Genomic DNA, 21121 nt, shown 5'->3' on the forward strand with positions numbered 1-21121 from the left:
AAACCTGCATGGCAGGCTGGATGACCAGTCTAAATTGTCCTAGGTGCGAGTGTGAGCACGGATGGTTGTTCGTCTCTGTGTGCCCTGCGATTGGCTGGCAACCGGTTCAGGGTGTCCCCCGCCTACTGCCCGAAGACAGCTAGGATCGGCTCCAGCACCCTCCGTGACCCTTGTGAGAATAAAGTGGATCGGAAAATGAATGAATGTATATTTATATATATTTTTTTCTCTGGAGGCGCAGACCATGGTCTACTCAGATTCAATGCCCCTCGAATCCCGTGGGACATGAGTGAAGTTCTTCCAGGAGGTGGGAATTTCAACTCCTTCTGACAGCGGACCCACCAGACCTCACAACGTGTTTCGTGTGCCAGGCCAGAGTGGCATCTTCCCCCACCATTGGAGCCAACACACCACCATGTGGTGATCAGTTGACGGCTCTGCCCCTCTTCACCCAAGTGTCCAAGACTTGCGGCAGCAGGTTAGATGACACAACCACAAAGTTGATCATCAAACTGCTCCCTAGAGTGTCTTGGTGCCAAGTGCACATATGGACACCCTTCTGTTTGAACATGGTGTTTGTTATGGACAATCCATGGCAAGCACATTCGTCTAATAACAGAACACCATTCCAGTTCTGGTCAACGCAAGTAGGGGGCTGTCTTTCCAATCATGCCCTTCCGGATTTCACTGCCATTGTCCATGAGTCCAAGTGTCCAAGTCCCCCAGCAGAACGATGGAGTCCCAGGAGGAACGCTCTTCAGCACCTCTTCTAAGGACTCCATAAAGGGTGGATACTCTGAACTGTTGCTTGATGCAAAAGCACAAGCAAAAATCAGGACCTGTCTACCCATCCAAAGCCGAAGGGAGGCTACCCTCTTGTCCACTGAGGTGAACCCCTACGTACAGGCACTGAGCCAGGAGGCAATAAGTATGCCCAAACCTGCCTGACGCCTTTCTCCATGGGCAACTCCAGATTGGAAGAGAGTCCAAACACTCTCAAGAGAACTAGTACCAGAGCCTAACTGTGTGTTGAGGCGAGCCTCGCGATGTCTCGTCAGAACTTCTTGAGCTCAAACATCCGCTTGGGCTCCTTGCCTGCCAGATAACAGAGCACACTCCAAATCCACAAGTGCCAGTTTCTGTAGCTGGGGATCCGACTGCCAAGGTTTTTGCCTGAGGCTGCGACCCAGATCACATTGCACCCGATTTTACAGTCCCTTTCACAGGTGATGAGCCCTCAAGAAATTTTATGATGCTATAGCTTCTACTTACAGGCGCTTGTCTTTGAGCCCCACCTCCAGGCCTGCCTCCAAAGGAGCCACACTGGCCCATGTTTAGGTGAGAGAAGATTGTGTCCATTCATTTTGCTATTTATGGAGGTCTTTTGAGCCATGCTTTTTCTGGTCCCTCACTTAAGACCTTTTTGCAATAAGTGACAGTGACAGGGGCATAATGCCCCAGACACTAAGCTCCTTGGATCCTTGGGATGGACAAACCCCTTCACCATTATAAAGTGACTGTTCGGGCAGGGGTGGATTAATTCAACTGCAAACATCACAACTCTGTCGATGTGCCACTGACCTTGATCGATGTGTTTTTGAGGCTGTTCATGATATCCAGTATGAAATCTTTATTTTTTTCAAAGTCTTCATCATCCATACTCCTTGACCCATCAAAAAGGAAGACGAGATCTACAGTCTTCTTTCTACATTCTATGTGGAGAATATATTAATTGCTTGCAGGAAACAAAGATGTAACACTAGGAGACAATAGGACTTCAGTTTTTATTTGAAATAGTTAGCGATTTAACATTTAATATCTTTTACCTTGAAAAATCGGTTTGAAAGAGGTGATTTCCTGTAGATCGTCTGTCATCTTGTAGCACACACTGTTCAGGTAGGAGTTATCATAACATTCGTGAGCTACATAGGGGCTGCAAACCTGGGAAAGATTAGATCCAAAAATGAATATAATCTCAACAAATTTTGTGGCTAGATTATATTTAGAGCAATAAAAAAAAAACATTTGGTACACACTTGTGATCCATGTAAAGAAACACGAAGCCTATAGCGGTGGTTCTTAACCTGGGTTCGATCGAACCCTAGGGGTTCGGTGAATCGGTCTCAGGGGTTCGACGCAGTCTCTGCCATGGAGGTCAATTAGTTATGACACGCCTGCTTGGCCATCACTGGCTGCACATGATCACATTACCGGTACATTGCTTGTCCAATCATTGCTGCTGGAAATTTAGTTCGCTCAGTAGTCAACGTGTGACTGTCGTGATAGTACGTCCAAATAATTAAAAAAAAAAAAACCTCATACTTATGTCTTGAAATTTTATTTACCGGTACTTTTTTCCTATTTTTAATAAACGAATTTTTCATGTCTTGAATTTGTAAAAAGTCATAAAGGTTAAGAACCACTGGCCTATAGTGATGTGTGTGAGCTTTATTATTTGCAGAGACCGAAATGAGTTACACGATATTCTGAAAGCGTGTGCTGACTAGGTGAAGCAAAATTCAATTCCATTAATTTCATTATTCAAAGAAAAAGACAATAACGTGTTTTGAGATATAACAAAAAAAGACAACAGTAAAAAAAATAAAACATGACGAGAAAGATGCAAGAAGCAAGAAATATTATTTGGGAATGACAAAATGTGAGCATTTATATTCATTCACTAAATGAAAAAGACAATTGCATGGCATTAATTAAAATCCTCTTCAGATATCATAAATAAATAAAATAAAAGCAGAAGTCAAATCATTTTTGGTATCCTTACAGTGAACTGGGAGTGTATCGGGTCTTCGGCTATGGACAGTCCAAGGTGCTTGACTTTTATGCCTTTGTCTTCAAATGAGAGTCCTGTGACAATAACATTTCAGTGGTACTATTATTACCTCTGCCATGTGCACGTGTGAAGATGAGATTACACAAAAACTATAGTGACCCCCACCTCTTGCGCTTTGCTATCCATCCATCCATCCATTTTCTAATCCACTGATACTCACGAGGGTTGCAGGTGTGCTGGAACCTATCCCAGCTTCCTTTGGGGAGTAGGCTGGGTTCAACCTGAACTAGTTTCCAGCCAATCACAAGGGCATGCAGACAAACCATTCTCACTCACAGTCAAATCTAGGGACAATTTAGAGTGTTCCAATAATCTGCAATGCATGTTTTTGGACTGTGGGAGAAAACAGTATTTAAAATAGAACACCAAGCATTTAGTTTTAAGATGAATAAATATCTGACTATCATTATTGATTTTATGTTTGGGTGTTTGAGACCATTCTGCATTTTGAGGAATTCTAATAGGACAGTCCTGTCCCTCAAATGGATCATTGAACTAGAAAGTCAAATATACAAACATAGTTCACTTTTGTCAGAAAATGTTTCCACCATTTCTGCTATTAGGATAACAATGAAAGGCTCTTTGTCCGGGAACAGGCTGCTAATTGCAGAAACTGCAGCTTGCCACATTGTGATTGGATAGAAAAAAAATAGAGATACTTTCAACTTTTTTTTAGCTTCAGCATAGGTGTGTTCTGAGTACTAGTCTGTTTATTTTTTTCTGCATATTAACACTTCCATATTATATTTTTTGCGAGCTCGTGACTCCAAGGCTTTATATTCTTTGCAGACTGTACCTTGTGGGTTGAAGCACTTGATAGTTTGGCTGTGATCTGGTTTGCATACTGCCCCAGTTCCATTATTCTGAAGCGGTGCAGTGACAAGTATCCTGAAGATTAGAGAAAACACCCATATGGATGTTAATCTCAATTAGTTAAAGTGTGATGCCGGTGAAATGTTCTCTCTTTCAAATATTGATGTCTTAAATAGCAAGCGTCGGTCAAGAAAACTACAAAAATATTTGGAATTAAAAGCAGAAGAAGAAACTCAAGCATACCCCTTCTTGGAGCCAGACACATACTGAAGCACTTTGTATCCAAAGAAAGCTTTTTGATCGCCATTGTAGACTTTGGGATTTGTGGTGTCAACGTTGAATGCCAAAGACACAGGGAGAGCTACAGTTTGTAAAAAATAAAATAAAATAATATAAAAAAGTCATGATCATTAGTCTGGCTGAGTATTGTAAATATGAAAAAATAAAACATTAAAACAGAGCATTTCTGGATTTAAAATAGAGAGCAGTGATAAAATTACAACAACATTCTGTTGAAGTGAATTCACATCTGACAGTGATGAAAAAGACATCATGAGACACATGTGCTCGTTGGACAGTTTGAATGTTACAGATCCCTATCAAGTGCCAGGAGCGGTTTTTACAACGATGGCGGCGGAGGATGGGGAGAACGACATTGGTGAGTCCTTGCGATTACACAAAGGCTTAAAGGTTACAAGTTTAGGGTACGGAGACGTGTGTACTTAAACGAGCATGGTTTACAAAAATATTTTTGGCAAACATATGTTACTGGCAGAATCAACCAAGTTGCCTCATAGCAGCTTGGTTGGACTGCACCGGGCGCTCGCCGTAAGGCCCGCCACAGGCTTGTAGGGCATCCTACTTCTGTAGCACTTACCTGTCGGAGATTGATCTTACAAGAGAACATTTATAATCACATTCTTACAGAAATGTGCACTTCTTCCAGACTGATTGGTACAACTGTATGCCACACTTTTTTCACCCTAGACACAGAAGATAATGTGAAAACTGTGAGGAGAAATCAATGTATTCAATTTTGGCACGCTTAGCGAGTGGCGATGAAAGATGGCCACCAGTGGCTTCACGTCTTGCTACAGTGAGTTAGAGGCATTTTTACTCCATTCATACTTAAGTCTGTGGCCTTGACAGGCTCCTTTTTATGTATTTCTAAGGGAATTATTGTTCTGTTATTGTTTTTAACTCTCACATACAGGGAGGGGCCTAGGAGGCTCTGCTCTCTGAGGAGAAGAACAGGGAGGGACTGCATTTCAAGAACAGCTTTACTGAAATGCCTTATGGTTTATTTCGAATACCATCCCCCTTTGCTGAACCACTTTATTCTCACAAGGTCTTCGGTCAGTAGGCGGGGGACACCCTGAACCGATTGCCAGCCAATCGCAGGGCACACAGAGACGAACGATCAGCCTACCATGCATGTTTTTGGAATGTGGGAGGAAACCGGATTACCTGGAGAAAACCCGCACAGGCATGGGCCAGAGCTGGGATCAAACCCACAACCTCTGCACTGTGAGGTTGACGCACTAACCACAGGACCACCCGGCCGCCTTGAATGCCATTAAATATATAATTAAATGTGTTGAGCCTGCACTTCATGTTTTAGTAGGGCTGCATTTCAAAATGAAAGCAAGTCAAAAAAAAGTGACTTTCCCCTTTTCTATTAAGACTCGGGACAAAACATTAAAGAATCAAACAACTGAGGATATTTTACTTTACAGTTTCGAATTTAGGTTTGCTCAAAACCTTTACGTCAATTTTTCTCATAATGGCCTGTCACGTTTGCAGTGCAACCTCGATTCACTGGACAATGGATTTAATGGACAAAATCTGCAGAAAGAGATGAGCATGCGCACGCTCCACAGTCGCTGTCTGAATGCTCATGGTGCTCACGGGTGTCTTGAGCCTTTCATATTGATTTTTTGGTACATTAACAGTGATAATTTTACAGTTTACCACCAGCGAGTCTCAGGGACTCGCTGATCAGAAAAGTATGAGTATGCATTTCGAGAGTCCCAAATTTTGAATTCTGAAATGGTCTACTTATTCAATTGCATATGATAATAACACAAACAACAACATATACATACAATTATAAAAAAATGCTGCAAAAATTTAAATAATTCAGTAGCAGGCCTGAGGATTTCGGAAATTCACGGTAACCGATATTCGGTTCCGTCGGATTATCCAATGGGAAACCACGGTAACTAATTTTGGGTTCCGTAAACGTTCATCATGGGAACCCATTTTTCTATTTTGACTGATATTCATAATCAAGAATTTTGAAACTCAAAAGTATAATGTTTCAAGGGTAAATGTTTGAAAACTATGCATTAACAATGAACATTCCATTAGTCGCTGTGTACTCCAGGTTTATTCAAAAAAATAAATGGATCAAAATATGTTGTATTCATATGGCATCATGAATACAGCATACCACAAAATCACTGTATTTTTTCCAATCTCACACTGCAAAGATTAATTTACTGGTAATCATTCATACAGGTAAGTATTGATGTGGCTTGACATCCTCTTCCCAAAACGATGCATGTGTAATCTACTATCAACTTGACGAAAGAATCTAACACACGTCATCATTAGTTCTACCAACAGTTAACATTAGCATGACTACACCTTGTGACGAACGTTTCATTCCGAAAGTTACCATGCTACAACCAGTAAATTATAGAATAACCAATACTGTTTCATAATATTTTTCATAGCAATTAGTCTAACAGTGATCCATCGCTATTTCGCGATTCGTTTATCGCGGCTTCAGTGCGTCGCGGATTTTTTCAAACATATTCTTTAAAAAAATGCGAGGAGCAGCGAAAGTCAGCAAAACACCAGTGAGTCACATAGAGCAACATATACAGTAGTGTGGGATGAGAAGATGCAGCAAAGCCATGATTGGCTGTGCATCTTCTTTCTGTTTTATCACGTGGGTTACTCTCTGATCTTTAATCGGTGTCTAAGTGTTGTTAACGATGGGTGCTAGTGTGTGTGTGCACGCGCGTGCGTGTGACTGAGAGAGATAGAGAGAGAGAGAGAGAGAGAGCGAGAGAGAGAGAGAGAGAGAGGGAAAGAGAGGAGGCTTTTAAGAACAAAAGCAGGTCTCTTCCATCCTTAATTGTCTAATCATCCTTAATTGAGAATCCTAAACACGTCTGCTGCACGGCCGCGGGATCGCTGGCGTGTGTGTGTGTGCGCGTGTGTGTGTGTGTGTCGTACTTTTTTTTTTTTTTTTGACCGAGAAATTTCCTTGTGTTCCAAAAACGCACATATTTGGAACTGTGCGTCCCGCGGGAAAATTGTGCGTCTAGGACGCGGGACGCAGAGGTAACGAGATGGCTGCATTAAGGATAGTCTGGTCACTGGTCACTTATTAAGTTGGAGACAACCTTTGCCGTCGCTACTGTGAAGATCATGGCATTTCACTGTCAGTCTCTCTCCCCCACTCTTTCATCTTTCTCTCTATGGTCGGCTGCGCTGCAGTGAGCGATTACCACCTGAGATGCATACTCAACAATACTTAACCATATTTACCATTTCAAATGTAGCTATGGATGAAATAAGTCAAGCTTATCAGGACGCCGGGTACTTTTAAGTAAAAGAGAGCAAGTTCTGCTTTTGAATATCAGTCAAACTTTATATGTCGAGGCTTTTTTCATACATAACAATGTTACTCAAACTGCTTCACATTCAAGCATCTGACATTCAATAAATCTCTGTTTAATTTGGCATCTGATTATTCCTACACATTGCTTAACGCCATTGGCTACAATTAACTGTGATGAATTGTCCTGTTGATTTGGTGGTTTATGGCCCAGACTAAGTGGGAATCCATTATGGAAAAAATAAGAGTGCTTATGCTGACGGAAAAAAAAAGATTTCTTTTGAGTTTGCAACAGTATTAGGCCGGAACAGTCATGACATCATCATGCATGGTTTTATACATGACCGGTCGCAAATGAAGAAGGTTATGGGATCTACATGTGCAGTATTCAGCATCTCTCCACATTTTCTTCAGACCCCTGTCAATGCAAGCACTGAACTCAATCCTTCTCTCACTTTGCAGGTCATTCATCCGTCTCTGTATGCATTTAGAGATCACTACCAGGCTCTTATCAAATAGTGACAATCCTAAACCTGCGTTGAAAGATGAATTCATTCACATTTCCTGTTTTACATTTACTCACCACTTGCGCTGACAACCTCTTATGAGTGTACTTTGTTCTCCCTTTCCTCTTTTTTTTTGATCAATTGATAATGTTTTTAGCTCGTCTAAATGAAATGTGTTCCAAGTAGCACAGATACAAAAGTGTACTGTATAACTTGAGTTCGTGCTATCACTGATATAAAAAAGGTATGGGTTGCACAGCTGATGAAGTTATAGACATTTACTGCTAACCTTGAAATAATGAGCGCATACACCAGTCGTGCTCAAACAACAGCCATTTTCAGCCCATTGTCCATTTTACAGCTGCCTGCGGCATATACTGTACTAAAAATAACATTTGACATGGCCTGCAATGCTATTAAAAAAAATAATTAAAAAGTGGGAGTGGGCAGCCTTAGAAGTGTTGTTGTCGATGAAGTGGGGGGGGGGGGGATGTAGGTAATGTGGCTACCATGACTAATAAACTTTTCTATAGATGCAAAGACACAAATTAACAGTGCAACGGGGCACAGAATTTCATAATGGAGAATAAAAAACCTGAAACAAAAATGTTTTCCTGGTTTCTTTCTTCTTTTGCTTCTTGTCTTCATGCGGCCCGCAAAGGAAAACGTTTGGACGCCTCTGATACACACCAAAACACATTTTATTTCCACATCTGTATCTTTGATTTATACATACAAAGTGTCTTATTTCTAACTCAAAAAGAAGATAACTTACCAACAACCCACATGAACAGGAAGAGGCGAAGCAAAACACACATCTTTCTTGTTGCACTTCTTCATAGAAAAGGCAAGGCGCAGTCTGGGGCCTGCGTCTGTGCAATCCTTCCGGCCTAAGGCGTTTCCTTAACAGGTGGTTGTGACACTTTTGGGTAGAACTCTGACAGACTTTCATTACCACAGCTCTCTGCAATGTTCAGTTACCGATACATAAAGAGTATGACAAAGGACACAAACCAACATAAATTGTGTTTTAAAAAATCAAACTATATCTACAAAGCCACCTAATTATAATTTGTTTCCGCTCTTTGGTCACACTTTCACTTTGTATGTCTGTGACTTTTGTATGTCAGAATCACATCCTGTGAAATGGTCTTCCTCTTATGCGATGTCAGATTTGAGAACTGAAAGAATTGAACAAACATGAACAAAGAGTTTTCAGTTTCTGTTTATTCCCTTTAGCCAATGAGCAATGAACTGTCGATATTGTTTCATAATTTTACAAAATGTTGAACACTATTAAAAACTCTCAAATTTACAAAGAGCGAATCTTGCAGAAATGGTTGTACAAGAAGTCAATTGTTGGAGCACTTGAGAAATGATGAAAATGTCTTGAAAAGGGGTGTTTTGAGAGTAGTTCGGTATTGAAAATACAAAAAAAAGTGAAAAATTTAATCTTCATTTTCCTGATCAAAAAATACATCAAGACAGTTTTTGAATGAAAAATGGCCTATCACAGCCAGACGATCCCCTTAAGAAACATCAACGTTGTTTGTCAGTCTTTGCTAGCTACTTGCAAGCAAAAAATGTGGTTTAAAGGTTAAATACGTTCAGATTTCAATTAATTGAGTGAAATTATGTTTAGTGTTTGGAAATCTAAAAAAACATGAACTCTTACCAGATGAAAATGAATCATAAAGAGTTTATGCTTTACTTGGGGAAACGGTTGCAAAACAAACACACTCCATGTTTTAAAACTACAAAAAAAAAAGCAATCAGAATAATCAATAGATCTAAATATACAGAACCCACGAATCCACTATTCCTCAAATCAAACTCAATGAAATTCTATGACCTGGTTGACTTTAAAATCGCCCAATTAATGTACAAAGTACATAATAACCTCCTTTGCCAAAACATCCAGAAGCTTTTTGAACTTAGCGATAGCTGTTATAATTTAAGGGGTACTAACCTATACAAAAAATCCAAAACAAGAACAAACATCAAGCAAAGGAGTATATCAGTAATAGGTGTCAATCTGTGGAATAATTTTGAAACGGACCTGAAAATGAGTAAATCGCTTGTCGAGTTCAAAAACAAATTCAAAAGATTTGTACAAAAAAACGACACAAATCAGAGTTAAGCTGATAAATTTGATATATCTATAACTTATAGTAATACATCAGAATTATAAATATGAGGAAATCGATATAAATATATGCAAAAGGGAGTATGTATATACAAACCGAGAGCTGTAAAGAGAGATTAGTACAGTACACATAGGGATAAAAGTATTGATGATATGTTGATTTTTCTTTTAATGTTGTATTGAAAAAGGATCAACTCATATGTTGCTAGAGAACAAGGGGTACTAGACAAGTTTTGTTGGGGTCAGAGTGGCCTCCTCTTCCCCACATGTTTGTTGAATTTCGGACGAGGAGGATGTTGGTAATCCAAATAAAGGCTGGAGGCGATGAACAGTTCCTTTGAAGGGTTTAATTTATTTTTCTGCAGTTTACGAATCGATCTGGGCTCCTGAGGGGTCCAAATTTGAATCAGGAAGCGTAGAAGAAACACATTCATGAGATTATATCGAGACAATATGATAATGAGAGGCGGGGAGGTACGCCTCTCATGCAAATCCTGGAAACAAAGAAAGTAACATGTCATCTGACCCGGTGTGGCTGGACGAAGTTGGGAGTGGTGAGGTGAGACCAAACCACCACTACCCACCATTTGGTGTGACGGCAAGTTCCAGAACCCCCGCTGTGCATACATCCTGAGATAAGAGGTCTTCCCAGGGGGGCTTAATAGCAATCAGGGACCGACCCAAGGTGCGGGGGGACAACAGAAGACACTTGGGGGGCTGTTAATCAACCAAGGAGGAAGAAGATACGAGTCAACACTACATACGTTGTTTTAAGTGTGCAAACAGATGTTCAGGAAAGAGACTAGGATCAATAGTACTCATAGTAAGGCGCAGTCCCTCAATAGCTGCAACACAGAAACTTAGAGGTAACAGTTCCTCTTTTGATGTTGAAATGTCCTCTGGAGGGGTCCTAAAAGTGGTGGGTGTGAGGGGGTACCAAAGTTGATTGTAATCACAGTAAGCAGGAAATACCTTCAACAGCATTCTACATTGTTTCTTTCAAATCCAACTTACAGAGAGGAATGATATGTTAACAGTTTCTTCCTCCTACTCCTTTGAACATAGAATTGTGATGATGACTGTTTTTTTCTTTTCCTTTTTGCTTGCCTTCACTTTTGTTAATTTATTGTTGTATTGTGTTTTATATGTTAAATAAAATAAAACAAACAAACAGCTGAGCCGTCTTTCTCAGGTTTTCTGCCACTTTGTTTGTAGCATCAAAATTGCATAAGTCAAAGTGATGACTTGATGATGACTAGTACTTTGGGATTCTAATAAGAATGAAGAACGGCGGGATGATGCAGCAGTGGAAGGTATCACAATTTGATCCAAAAATGACTGAGGCAATTATACTTTGTGGAGAATCTTACACACTGTAAATGTTGCGGGTTGTTGTGGTGGTGGCAAAAAGTTAGACCCAAATGCATGGAGACAAGGCAGAATGAACTCAAAACAAAATGCATTTCATTTGTAGGAATAAGGCAAAAAAGCAGAATCAAAAATACAAAATTAAAAGAAGTCCAAATAAACCCAAGTCAAAGTATTAAACAATCACAGATAACTAACTAGAACATAGATACAGTATGTGACAACCATTATGAACTGCAACCAAAACAATCTGACAAAGACTGAACAACAGCAGGGAAGAATGCTGAATTCGAGGAAGGTTGGAAGACTTTTCCGACATCCGACCAGGAAAAGTGCACTGGAACGCCGAGAAGCAAAAAAAAAAAAAAAAACTTCACTAACCAACTTCAATCTGATGTCATTCGAGAATGCCAATCCTCATGGAGACACAGACCGTGAATGGCAAAACTCAATTAACAAGATTATAAACACATATTCATCTATCCTTGTTTATTATCACATGAATGTAGTTATTCAAAAGTAAATAAGTAAAAAATAAGTTCATGAACACAATCTGATTTGTACTGACTGCGTGAAGTGATGTTGTTACCTCGCTGCATGAGGGCAATTGGTGAAATGAATGAAGTGCTTTGAAGATAAGATAGTCCTTTATTGATATCAATTACGAAGAAGGTTTGCTGCAGGTCAACATGTGTTGTGATGAACCAGAACAGCAATTTATCAGAATCAGCCATCTTTGTTGTTTACAGAACATGAACCTAGAAGCTTTGAGGTCAGAACTGAGACAATCAGAGCAGGAATTAGTTTCCCCACCTTCCTCGAATGCAACATAAATACAAGTACAGTGGTACCGCTACTTAGGAAATTAATTAATTAATTGGTTCTGAAATAAATTTCTTAAATAGAAAGTTTTGTAAGTAGAGACACGTTTTCCATGTAAATGCTCTAATCTGTTCCAAGCCCCCCAAAATTCAGACATAAATGTTTTCTAAAGCATCAAAATGCATCAAAATATGTAAGAAATACATTTTACAATTAGATTTTTGCACAATAAATGAGAGTTGTGCAAAATGTAAAAAAAAAAAAAAAAAGAACAGAGTAAAGAATAAAAATGGTAGTCATTTAACTTTTAACTGCATCCTTGTCTGGGTTTTTATTTTTATTTTTTGCCCTCTTTAGTTCATGTTCTCTCTCAGAAGTGGGTTTTGCCTGGCATTTTGTAAAGAACTGATCCAAGGACGTTTGCTTTTGTCGGCTTTTAACAATCCTTTGAAAATGTCCAAGGCAAACATCAGCAAAGTGAGCGATCACCGAACTGGTGAACACTTTTTCTGGGTGATTCACATTTACGTAAAACTAACGGAACGCCTCATGGCCCGAGGGGCAAGTGACGAGGACGCCGCATAGACACGTCTATCTATTTATCGATCTACACACATCGACACATTCGGCCGAGGTCCCTCTTAGCCAATAGGATCCCAGGAAAATGCTCATTAATAGCCAATGGCAGAGCAGCTGTAAGTATGTTGCGTTCAGGAAACTTGGAGCTGCGACAAGAAGCCTACACTGTATTTTTACCTTTCGTGTCTTGACATTTCTTTCGTAACAAGAGGCAATATTTTCTTGTTGAGACTTTTCGTAACTTGAAAATTTCATTTCAAGAGACGTTCGTAAGTAGAGGTACCACTGTAAACTGATGAGACAACAAGGCACACTTGGACAAGACACAAAGAGGAGGGAGCTGATTGGTTGACACAAAGGACCACGATGACCAGAACAGGTGGAAACAAAACCGAGGAAGGCATAAAAAAATGGCACACAAAGAAACACGATAAAACATGAAACAAAACCAAAAGCGATTGAAACAACAAAACCAGGATTGTTGAATATCAGCACACATCTGTTACCAGTTAAAGCTTCTCAGATTAACTCCGAAAAAAATGTTGGCTCTTCTAAGTAGGCTTTTGTTTTTCCTGGCATAATACGTCTCCTATAATTTCTTATCTGTGACCAGTCTTTACTGTATGTAGTTTAAAATTCAATTTTTGTGAATGTACAATACATATTGGTGCCGATCCTTCACAGAGGTCTGACTAAGAAACAGGCTTTTGAACCTTTAATGAGAAATCCACAACCGGGCACCCTTGAGTAATACAGCCCAGGGAGATAATGTCCACACATGGAGAGAAATACTCTGCTAGGTTTTCTGGTGTCACTCCTCCACTGGCTTCTATCAGCAGAGCTTGGAATTCTTGCTTCAGAGCACCAGCTGCAACATGGAGCGCCTGTAGTATATTACATTGTTTGAAGTTGATCTTTGCAAGGAAAATATTGCAAGTTGTGTAATGACGTTTTGTGTACCTGTGGCTGGAAATTATCAAGCATAACAATATCTGCTCCTGCCGTGGCTGCTTCCACGGCTTCTTCTGAGGAGCCACACTCCACTTCAATCTTACTGCTGAATCCACATACTGACCTGGCAGCTTTCACAGCCTGGAGAGCAGAACATCACTGATTGATTGATTGATTTTTAGTCAATTACCTTCAGTCAAAAAAAAAAAGTCACTACAGAATTTTACAGAAAAACAAAGCCAACTGAAAAGGCGTAGGGTCAAGTTGCAGCTTATCAAGCCTCTGCCCTTTTATTCAAAGCAAATGTAAGCAAATACAAATCACTGTGTCGATACACTTTCTTACATAATAGTAAGCATAGAAAAATAAATACCGTTAATTAAAATGGATTTCAATTGGATAATCTCAAAAATGGTCACCTTCTTGAAATAATGGTCAACGTCAAATTTTGACAAATGTTTTAAAATTCTAAACATTTCATGATGCTGGCTATCAGCTACATCCTTCAATCCCAGTCAAGAACAGTGATGACTGTCGAACATCAGGTCAACGTCTTCTTAGAGGAAATTCATTAATTGCTGTCAGGCGAACAGTCTCAGGGACAGTGTGCCTTTCACACCCAAAGTCAGCTGAGATAGGCTCCATCCCCCCATGACCCTGAATAGAGTCAGGGGCCAGGGGGGGGGGGGGGGGGGGTGGATGAAAATTTTACTTGCACTGTCTGAAATGTTAGGGGCAAAGTGGCACCATTATGGAGTCGTCACGAATGTAGCATGCGCACCTCTGTGATGTTCCCTGAAGCCCAGACATGGTTGTCCTTCAGCATTACCATTCCACTCAAGTCCTGCCTGTGCATGGACACATCACCCACCAGCATAGCATACTTCTCCACCAGGCGGAAGCCCGGTGTTGTTTTACGTGTGCCTGCCACTTCTCCATGCCATCCTCCTGCTCTTGCCATTTTCCGGAGTTGAAAACATCGAGTGGCGATCCCTGAGGCCCGGGAAAGACAATTTAGAGCTGGCCTTTCACCCAGGAGAAGGCATCTGGCCGGGCCTCGCACCACAGCAATAAGTGTGACAGGATCTGCGCCTATGGTTCACAATCAGTATTATACAGTTAGGTCTACAAGTATTTTTATGATAATGCTAACAATGTTTTCTTGCCATTACATGTAAGCATCCATATATGTGATGCACAGAATGTATGTAAGCATATAACAGTCTAGGGCAGTGGTTCTCAATTATTTTCTGTCATGCACCCCCAAGGAAGAGGAAAACATCTCGCACCCCCCCACGACTATAAATAGTATCATTTGTCTATAAACTTTTGCGTAAGACGAAGGCGGACGCTTTTGCTTTCTGCGCTGTCCCCCACCCCACCCCCACCCTTCCCTGCTCGCCACTCAGTCCTTGTGCTGTCTTTTGTCTGACTTTTCCTAGCCTCCTGTCATATTTTCATCCTAAAAACAAACATGGAATTGGTTGGCTGGTCTCTCGATGCCATCGACAACATTTTCTCGATGAGAAGAGCAGGCAGTGGGGAGCCTACTTGCCCCTCGGGGACTTTTGCTGCTGGGTACACCCTAGATCCTTGGAGGAAGCGGAGAATGGTGTGCCTGTCAACACTGTCCGTTGAGGATTTGGACGACATCTACATTTTCGGCCTTCCGATAACAGGTATGCTGCTGTTTCGTGTGAGCAGTTTCCTGATCTATCGAAAATTCAACCGACGGGAGCAGCTCTATTGGACGAGGCTGCCGGTCTAAGGATGGCATAACGCGGATGTCCAACACTCAGACTCAGACTGTGCTCAACCACAAACTGTTGCGGGTTTGGAGCGTCACACCAGGATGGACAACAACTTGGAGAAAACTGGAATCCGTGTTCGATTACTGACTGAAATCATGGATTTGGCTGATCGACGCCACTAAAGAGACATAAGCCACGGACTCAACGCTGTCTTAAATTCTTGGGCAGCCTGCTACCAAAACAACATCTGCTATCTCGACCTTCCCCTGATGAAAATATGCACGGAAGCTAGTCCCCCACCATAACCCCCTCCCTCATACATTCCCTTGATTCACCGTCTTCATTGTTTATGTCTTGTGACCTGTTGTAACTGTCATATGCTTCTGCAGGAGTTTTTTTGCCTCACTCAAATTATCCTCAAAATGAGGGTAGTTCGAGCGTGGGTTTTTTTTTTTTTAAATCAAAGATGATGTCTCGATTAATGGCTACAATGAGCACGTTTTGCAATGCACAGCTTTTCGAAGCGAGGTTTGAAGCAGGACACAGCAACTCTCGGCTCCTGCTCAATGTGTAGCCGGAACCCATATTTTAGTTTACTGAAGTAGCAGTCACAAAGCGGCATGATTGTTGACAATATTCGGCACGTTTTCGCTGAAAAAAAACTCAAGCAGTTTATCAGCGTGATTGGGATGTAATGTCTTTAAGTGACGCCTTAATTTATTTGGTTTCATGCTGTCCGCTACCAAAATTTTTAGATAGAGTAAGCACATCGATCTTTCCTCGTCTGCCACCGCAGTCACATTGAAGCCAAGCGCTACATACGCCTCATCATATTTCCTCCCTGAGAATGCTCCCTGCGCAAACTCTGCCAATGAGAGCACCACTGCCCCCTAATGTAGTGGAGGTGCAACTGCACGTTGTTTTAGGACAGTAAAAAATTTAAAAAGCATGTTCCCCGAGGTCAAACGCACCCTGCTTGACGGAGCCTTGCGCCCCCCCCCCAGCGGGGCGCGCCCCACTATTTGAGAAACACTGGTCTAGGGAGAGCATATTGGCCTTCCCACAATAAGTCAAACATGGGATCGGCCTCTATTTTTACTTTGAGTTGTATTCAACTGTGGTTCTCCGAACCAAATCTCCTCTTTCAATCGCAAATGAACGGCAGTGAGTACCAAGCTCCAATGTCAAACAACTACAGAAGATTATCCTCATGTGAGTGGAAAGCCTTTGGGCTGGGAGGCCAAAGTTTCGCCATATCCCCCTCATCCATCATATCACAAAGTAATGGTGTTTGTGTCGTTTTTTTAAGTGGGGAACTGGCAATAAGTCAGAAAACCATTTTATTTACATTAAAAAAAGATCCAGCTGTCTTCGGGCAGCAGGAAGGAGACACCATGCACTGGTTGTCAGCCAATCGCAGGGCACACAAACAACCATTCACTCTCATAATCACACCGAGGCACAATCTAGAGTGTTCCATAGAGTCTCCCAGGGGTACAGGCACCCCCAATTGAGAATCACTGTTATATGTTTTCTAAATAATAACAAGTCGGAGGTCGATCAGCTTCTCAGAACAGATTGCCGTTGACTTTGGAATCCACTGCATGCTCAGAGTTGTTCTGCATGTCTCTTCTTTTCTTCAAGGTTTGTGTATGAAAATACTTCACTTCATACCCATTTGGAGCTCAAAGTGAATCGATTTTTGATTTTATTTTTTTCGATAATCTGATAAGATTCAATACTGACCAATTTCGTCTCCATCCTGGTAAATCCAATCCACGTTACAGCCGACCTCAGTGAATACCGCTGTAAAGAAGGGACTTCCTGCCAAGATACTGTGTGGGCTTTTACACAACAACCTTGCCTCCACCTCCTGTGACCCCACACACACTCCTGCAGGATCAAAGTTTGGCGTGTCCTCGGCAAGCCATGCCTTTGCCAGTTGCATCACAGCATGAGGTGGGATAGAGTGGGCGGGCGTGTGTTTGGCGGGCGACATTCTGTAATGATTCATGAAACAAATTAAATGAGAGGTTGGCCCATTGACACTGAAGCAGAAATTGAAGCGGAAAAATAATTCAAATGTCTTTGATGTTTGATTTTACTGTGTCACACAATTTGTGTAGGAACTGATTTGGACCGGACATTTTAGAGGTAATGTACAGTAAATTTGTACGTTCTTTGTTTTTGCCTTTTTTCTCCTCAGAAAACTGCATACACATCAACAAGAAATACACGAAGGCTATGTTCACGGCCCAAGATAATTCTGATTTGTTCTGCCCATATGTCACATGGATCAGAATTTTTTTCATGCAACATGAACAGTACAATCCCCTATTTTATACATATATATATTTATACATATATGGCCATCCACAATCTGGCCCCTCCCTACCTGTCCGACCTACTTCAGATCCCCACTCGCTCCCTCAGATCCTTGTCCTCCCTCCGCCTGTCAGTGCCCCCTGCCCGCCTCAGCACCATGGGAGCCAGAGCCTTCAGTCGCGCTGCTCCAAAGCTCTGGAACAATCTACCCCCGGACCTCCAAAACTGTACAGCTCTCTCCACTTTCAAGTCCGGTCTAAAAACACACTTGTTCAGGACTGCCTACAATACATAACTTTTCCATTTCCTCTGTTTTGTGATTTTATGTCCTGTTTTTATACAATACTTCTTTTATTTATTTTTAATTTGTATTGTCTGTACAGTGTCCTTGGGTGGCATGAAAGGCGCTTTTAAATGAAATGTATTATTATTATTATTATTATTTTACCCCGCGACCCTAATGAGGATGAAGCGGTTCGGAAGATGAATGAATGAATGAATGAATTATTATTTTACATCTCCGACCCGGATTTTCATGTGTGGCCAGGTGCGCAGCTACATGGTGGCACTCTGTGGCCAACAACTCGCGTGACTACATTTCAATTTTAGCTAGCTCGCGTGAACACAATCGGAGTGTGAGATGTCTAAAAGATCGATCGAATTACGTGAAGATCAAGTACATCAAGCGAGAATGGGACAGAATCAGACCTACAAAGCTTCAACAATTTCTGTCCTCAATTCCTAATGTTGTTAAAAGAAAATGTAATGTAACACGGTGGTAAACATGACCCCGTTCCAGCATTTTTAGAGTGTGTTGCAGCCATAAAATTAATGATTAATTAGTGAAAACAATAGAGTTCATCAGTTTGAAGGTTGGACATGGTTGGGAAATCGTTGTACTCTGTTTTTATTGATTCCTGATTGGAATTGTGTTTTTCTATTCTGTTTGCTGAAAGGCAACAGGTGAGTAGCCTATACAGGTTTATTCTATCTCATGGAAGACCATTTGACTGTTTTCCCTCTTACTCTACATTCCAGGTAAGACATATTTGTAATTGATAAAGCATTGTCAAAAGATTTTGGAAAAATTAGGTAATTTCCCCCGCTACGGCCTCATTGATGCTACCTGCCCACACTTTCCAACCGCAAGAGATATGAACCTCATGCATTCCAGTATTGCACCACAGTTTGAATGTTTAGGTCGGACTCCCTGGACCTGCTGTCCAAGATCCTCAAACTGGACTTCCACTCTTCTCGTACCACAGCCCTGCTTGATGATTTCTCCTTCTCAGCCCCAAAGTATTTTCAAAAATGTAATACTCATGATCTTATCTCTACAAATATGCCCCCCCCCCCCATCCCCACACCCAAATAATAATTTTGCTGAATTGGAAAGACTTAATAAAAGTATCACTAAAACATTGGTACAACCTGTTAGCTGAACACGCAAATTAGGATAAATGTTTATTTATAATAAAAGATCATATCACCCATGATATCAACGGGTTCAATGTTCATGCATTACTATTGTCAAGAGGAGTGTTCATCCTTAAAAAAAATCTTTATCATTATCTCTCCAAAACTAATTCCACACCCTATATGCCTGTCCAAATATCGATCAGCACAACTCCATCTACCATGCTTTTTTTGGTCTCAGTTTGTTGGTTACTTCTATAATTGTAACCAACAATTTTTACAGACTGTTCTGTACTCACTTTCCTTTTTTTTGGCCACTATTGTTAAAACAAGTGTATGCCTTTCCTTTGTTGGTTTCAAATTGTTGGCAAGTGTTACAGAGTCATTTGCTTTGTACCCAACTGTGTGCATTTGTATAAGATACGATGACACTGCATACAGATGTAGTTATGAACCTCATTAAATGATCATGTACTCACCTGAATGCTTGCGAGGCTATAATACAACTCTCTATGCAACACAAATAAATGGCATTGAGATGCTTACTTACCTTTTTGTGTGATTCAGCTTTTCCTTCCTCTTACTGACTGTTTCTACCACAGAAAATGTGATATGGAATTTGACCCTCAGTGCACGTTGGAATGTTTATGAGCAACAAAGAGCTAGTGTTAGCACTGTAGACATATTGATTGTTATTCTCTACAGGCATGATAATGAATGAACTATTCAGGGCAATGTGCTAGAGAATCGATGTTGCTCATCTATTGCTCGTCAAGCATAATAATGCATTTTTTTAAAGGCGCTTTTCTTGGTACTCAACGACACTATAAAATGTTTTATTTTACCTTCAATAAAACAACATTAAAAAGTGGAAATGAAAGAAAGAACGAAAAATTTCATATTTTAATTTAAATAAACAGCAGAATGGGGAGGGGCAAAAAGACATTATGTTGAGTAGAGTCAGTTTTGAGTCTTTGCTTCTGATTTGAGGTGGTAGTGAGTTCCAGACCCTGGGAGGACGGAAGCTGAAAGCAAATGTTAGGGTTGTACATCTCTCCAAAAAAGATGATTTGATACAATTTTTGATGTGTGGGGTGCAAAAACGATTCAAGCACAATTTCATTTGAAAGTGGAAAAAAATTAATTAGGTTCGACTCAGTGGGATTACAATTCGTTTCAATATGGTCCTGCTCAATTCGAGAGGGTATGATGCAATGACGTTTTAAGTGTCATTTTATATACATTTTTCTGAATTTGTCAGTACAGTAATGTAAATGCACCATTTATTTCTCAGATATCTCTCCAATCAAAAAACAATTCGATATGTATTTTGCTGGATTTCAAAGTGTAGTAATTTGAATTAGTTCGATTTGATGTACTTATGTCTTGTCAAAAATGATTTTCTGATTTAATTTTTTTTTGTTACACCCTGATAGCTGGGATGCCAAGTGTGACTCTTATCTTTTGATACTGCTGTGGTACGGATGAAAGATGAATAGTAACAAGCAGATATTTTATATATAAATCAAGGGTAAACTGAAGCCTATCTCAGCTCCGTTTGGGTGCTTTGTGCACCCCACAGTGGTCACCAGAAAAACACAGTTGAATAAGACGATAAGTAACGATAGCTAAATGTTGAAATTATTTTTGCAGTTTTCTGCAAAAATAATTTTTAAATTATTCAACGTATACAATATGACCCAATGAACACACTAAACATTATGGCAAACCGCTTGAAGTTTTACATTTGATACTCAACTAAAGTGAAAAAAACTGACGCACGACGGTAGTATGCCCTTTGTCCTCACGACTCTACAATGAATAACAATACCAGTGACATTTTTTGTCACAATGCCGACTTCGACTGTGCACTACGACTAGAGACTTGAAATTCGACTAGTGAACATGTTTCACGTTCTATGGCAAGCCATTTGAGCATTTATTCCAAATCCCTGATATCAG

The 21121-nt window shown here is 40.6% G+C and overlaps 2 protein-coding genes across 4 annotated transcripts in view; both read right to left on the minus strand.

Moving 5' to 3' along the window:
* Nucleotides 1-8682, minus strand: part of LOC147200795 (integrin alpha-M) — a 30542-nt gene extending 21860 nt beyond the window's left edge. For 2 of the 3 annotated variants that reach the window (XR_015101773.1, XM_086119399.1), the window contains exons 1-6: nt 8577-8682; nt 3908-4025; nt 3648-3739; nt 2783-2865; nt 1827-1941; nt 1582-1712 (exon numbers count right to left, since the gene is read on the minus strand). Coding sequence is in view for 2 of the 3 variants with exons in the window: in XM_086119399.1 (XP_085975525.1) it covers nt 1582-1712; nt 1827-1941; nt 2783-2865; nt 3648-3739; nt 3908-4025; nt 8577-8619 (582 nt within the window). In the remaining variant the exon portion in view is untranslated. Of the gene's footprint in view, nt 1-1581; nt 1713-1826; nt 1942-2782; nt 2866-2956; nt 3115-3647; nt 3740-3907; nt 4026-8576 lie in introns of those variants that run through there. The other variant, XM_086119400.1, reaches the window with a different exon arrangement.
* Nucleotides 8683-13217: 4535 nt separating this feature from the next.
* On the minus strand, nt 13218-17478 carry LOC147200796 (nicotinate-nucleotide pyrophosphorylase [carboxylating]-like). Its single transcript, XM_086120419.1, has 4 exons — nt 17165-17478; nt 14449-14759; nt 13677-13808; nt 13218-13600 (listed from the first exon to the last, which is right to left on the minus strand). The coding sequence occupies exons 1-4, from the start codon at nt 17430-17432 to the stop codon at nt 13409-13411; spliced, it is 903 nt and encodes a 300-aa protein (XP_085976545.1). The 5' UTR covers nt 17433-17478; the 3' UTR covers nt 13218-13408.
* Nucleotides 17479-21121: the final 3643 nt, after the last annotated feature.

Source organism: Hippocampus guttulatus, chromosome 9, assembly GCF_054856545.1.
Source record: "Hippocampus guttulatus isolate MCC_2025c chromosome 9, RoL_Hgut_1.0, whole genome shotgun sequence".
Taxonomy (NCBI): Eukaryota; Metazoa; Chordata; class Actinopteri; order Syngnathiformes; family Syngnathidae; genus Hippocampus; species Hippocampus guttulatus.

What these genes read in the sequence shown, in the direction of transcription:
- LOC147200796 (XM_086120419.1), bottom strand. Translation starts at nt 17,432, where the DNA reads ATGAATCATTACAGAATGTCGCCCGCCAAACACACGCCCGCCCACTCT. An exon ending in CCAGGATGGAGACGAAATTG is followed by an intron (nt 14,760 to 17,164) that starts GTCAGTATTGAA and finishes TGTGAACCATAG; the next exon opens with GCGCAGATCCTGTCACACTT. An exon ending in CTTCAGGGAACATCACAGAG is followed by an intron (nt 13,809 to 14,448) that starts GTGCGCATGCTA and finishes TCTGCTCTCCAG; the next exon opens with GCTGTGAAAGCTGCCAGGTC.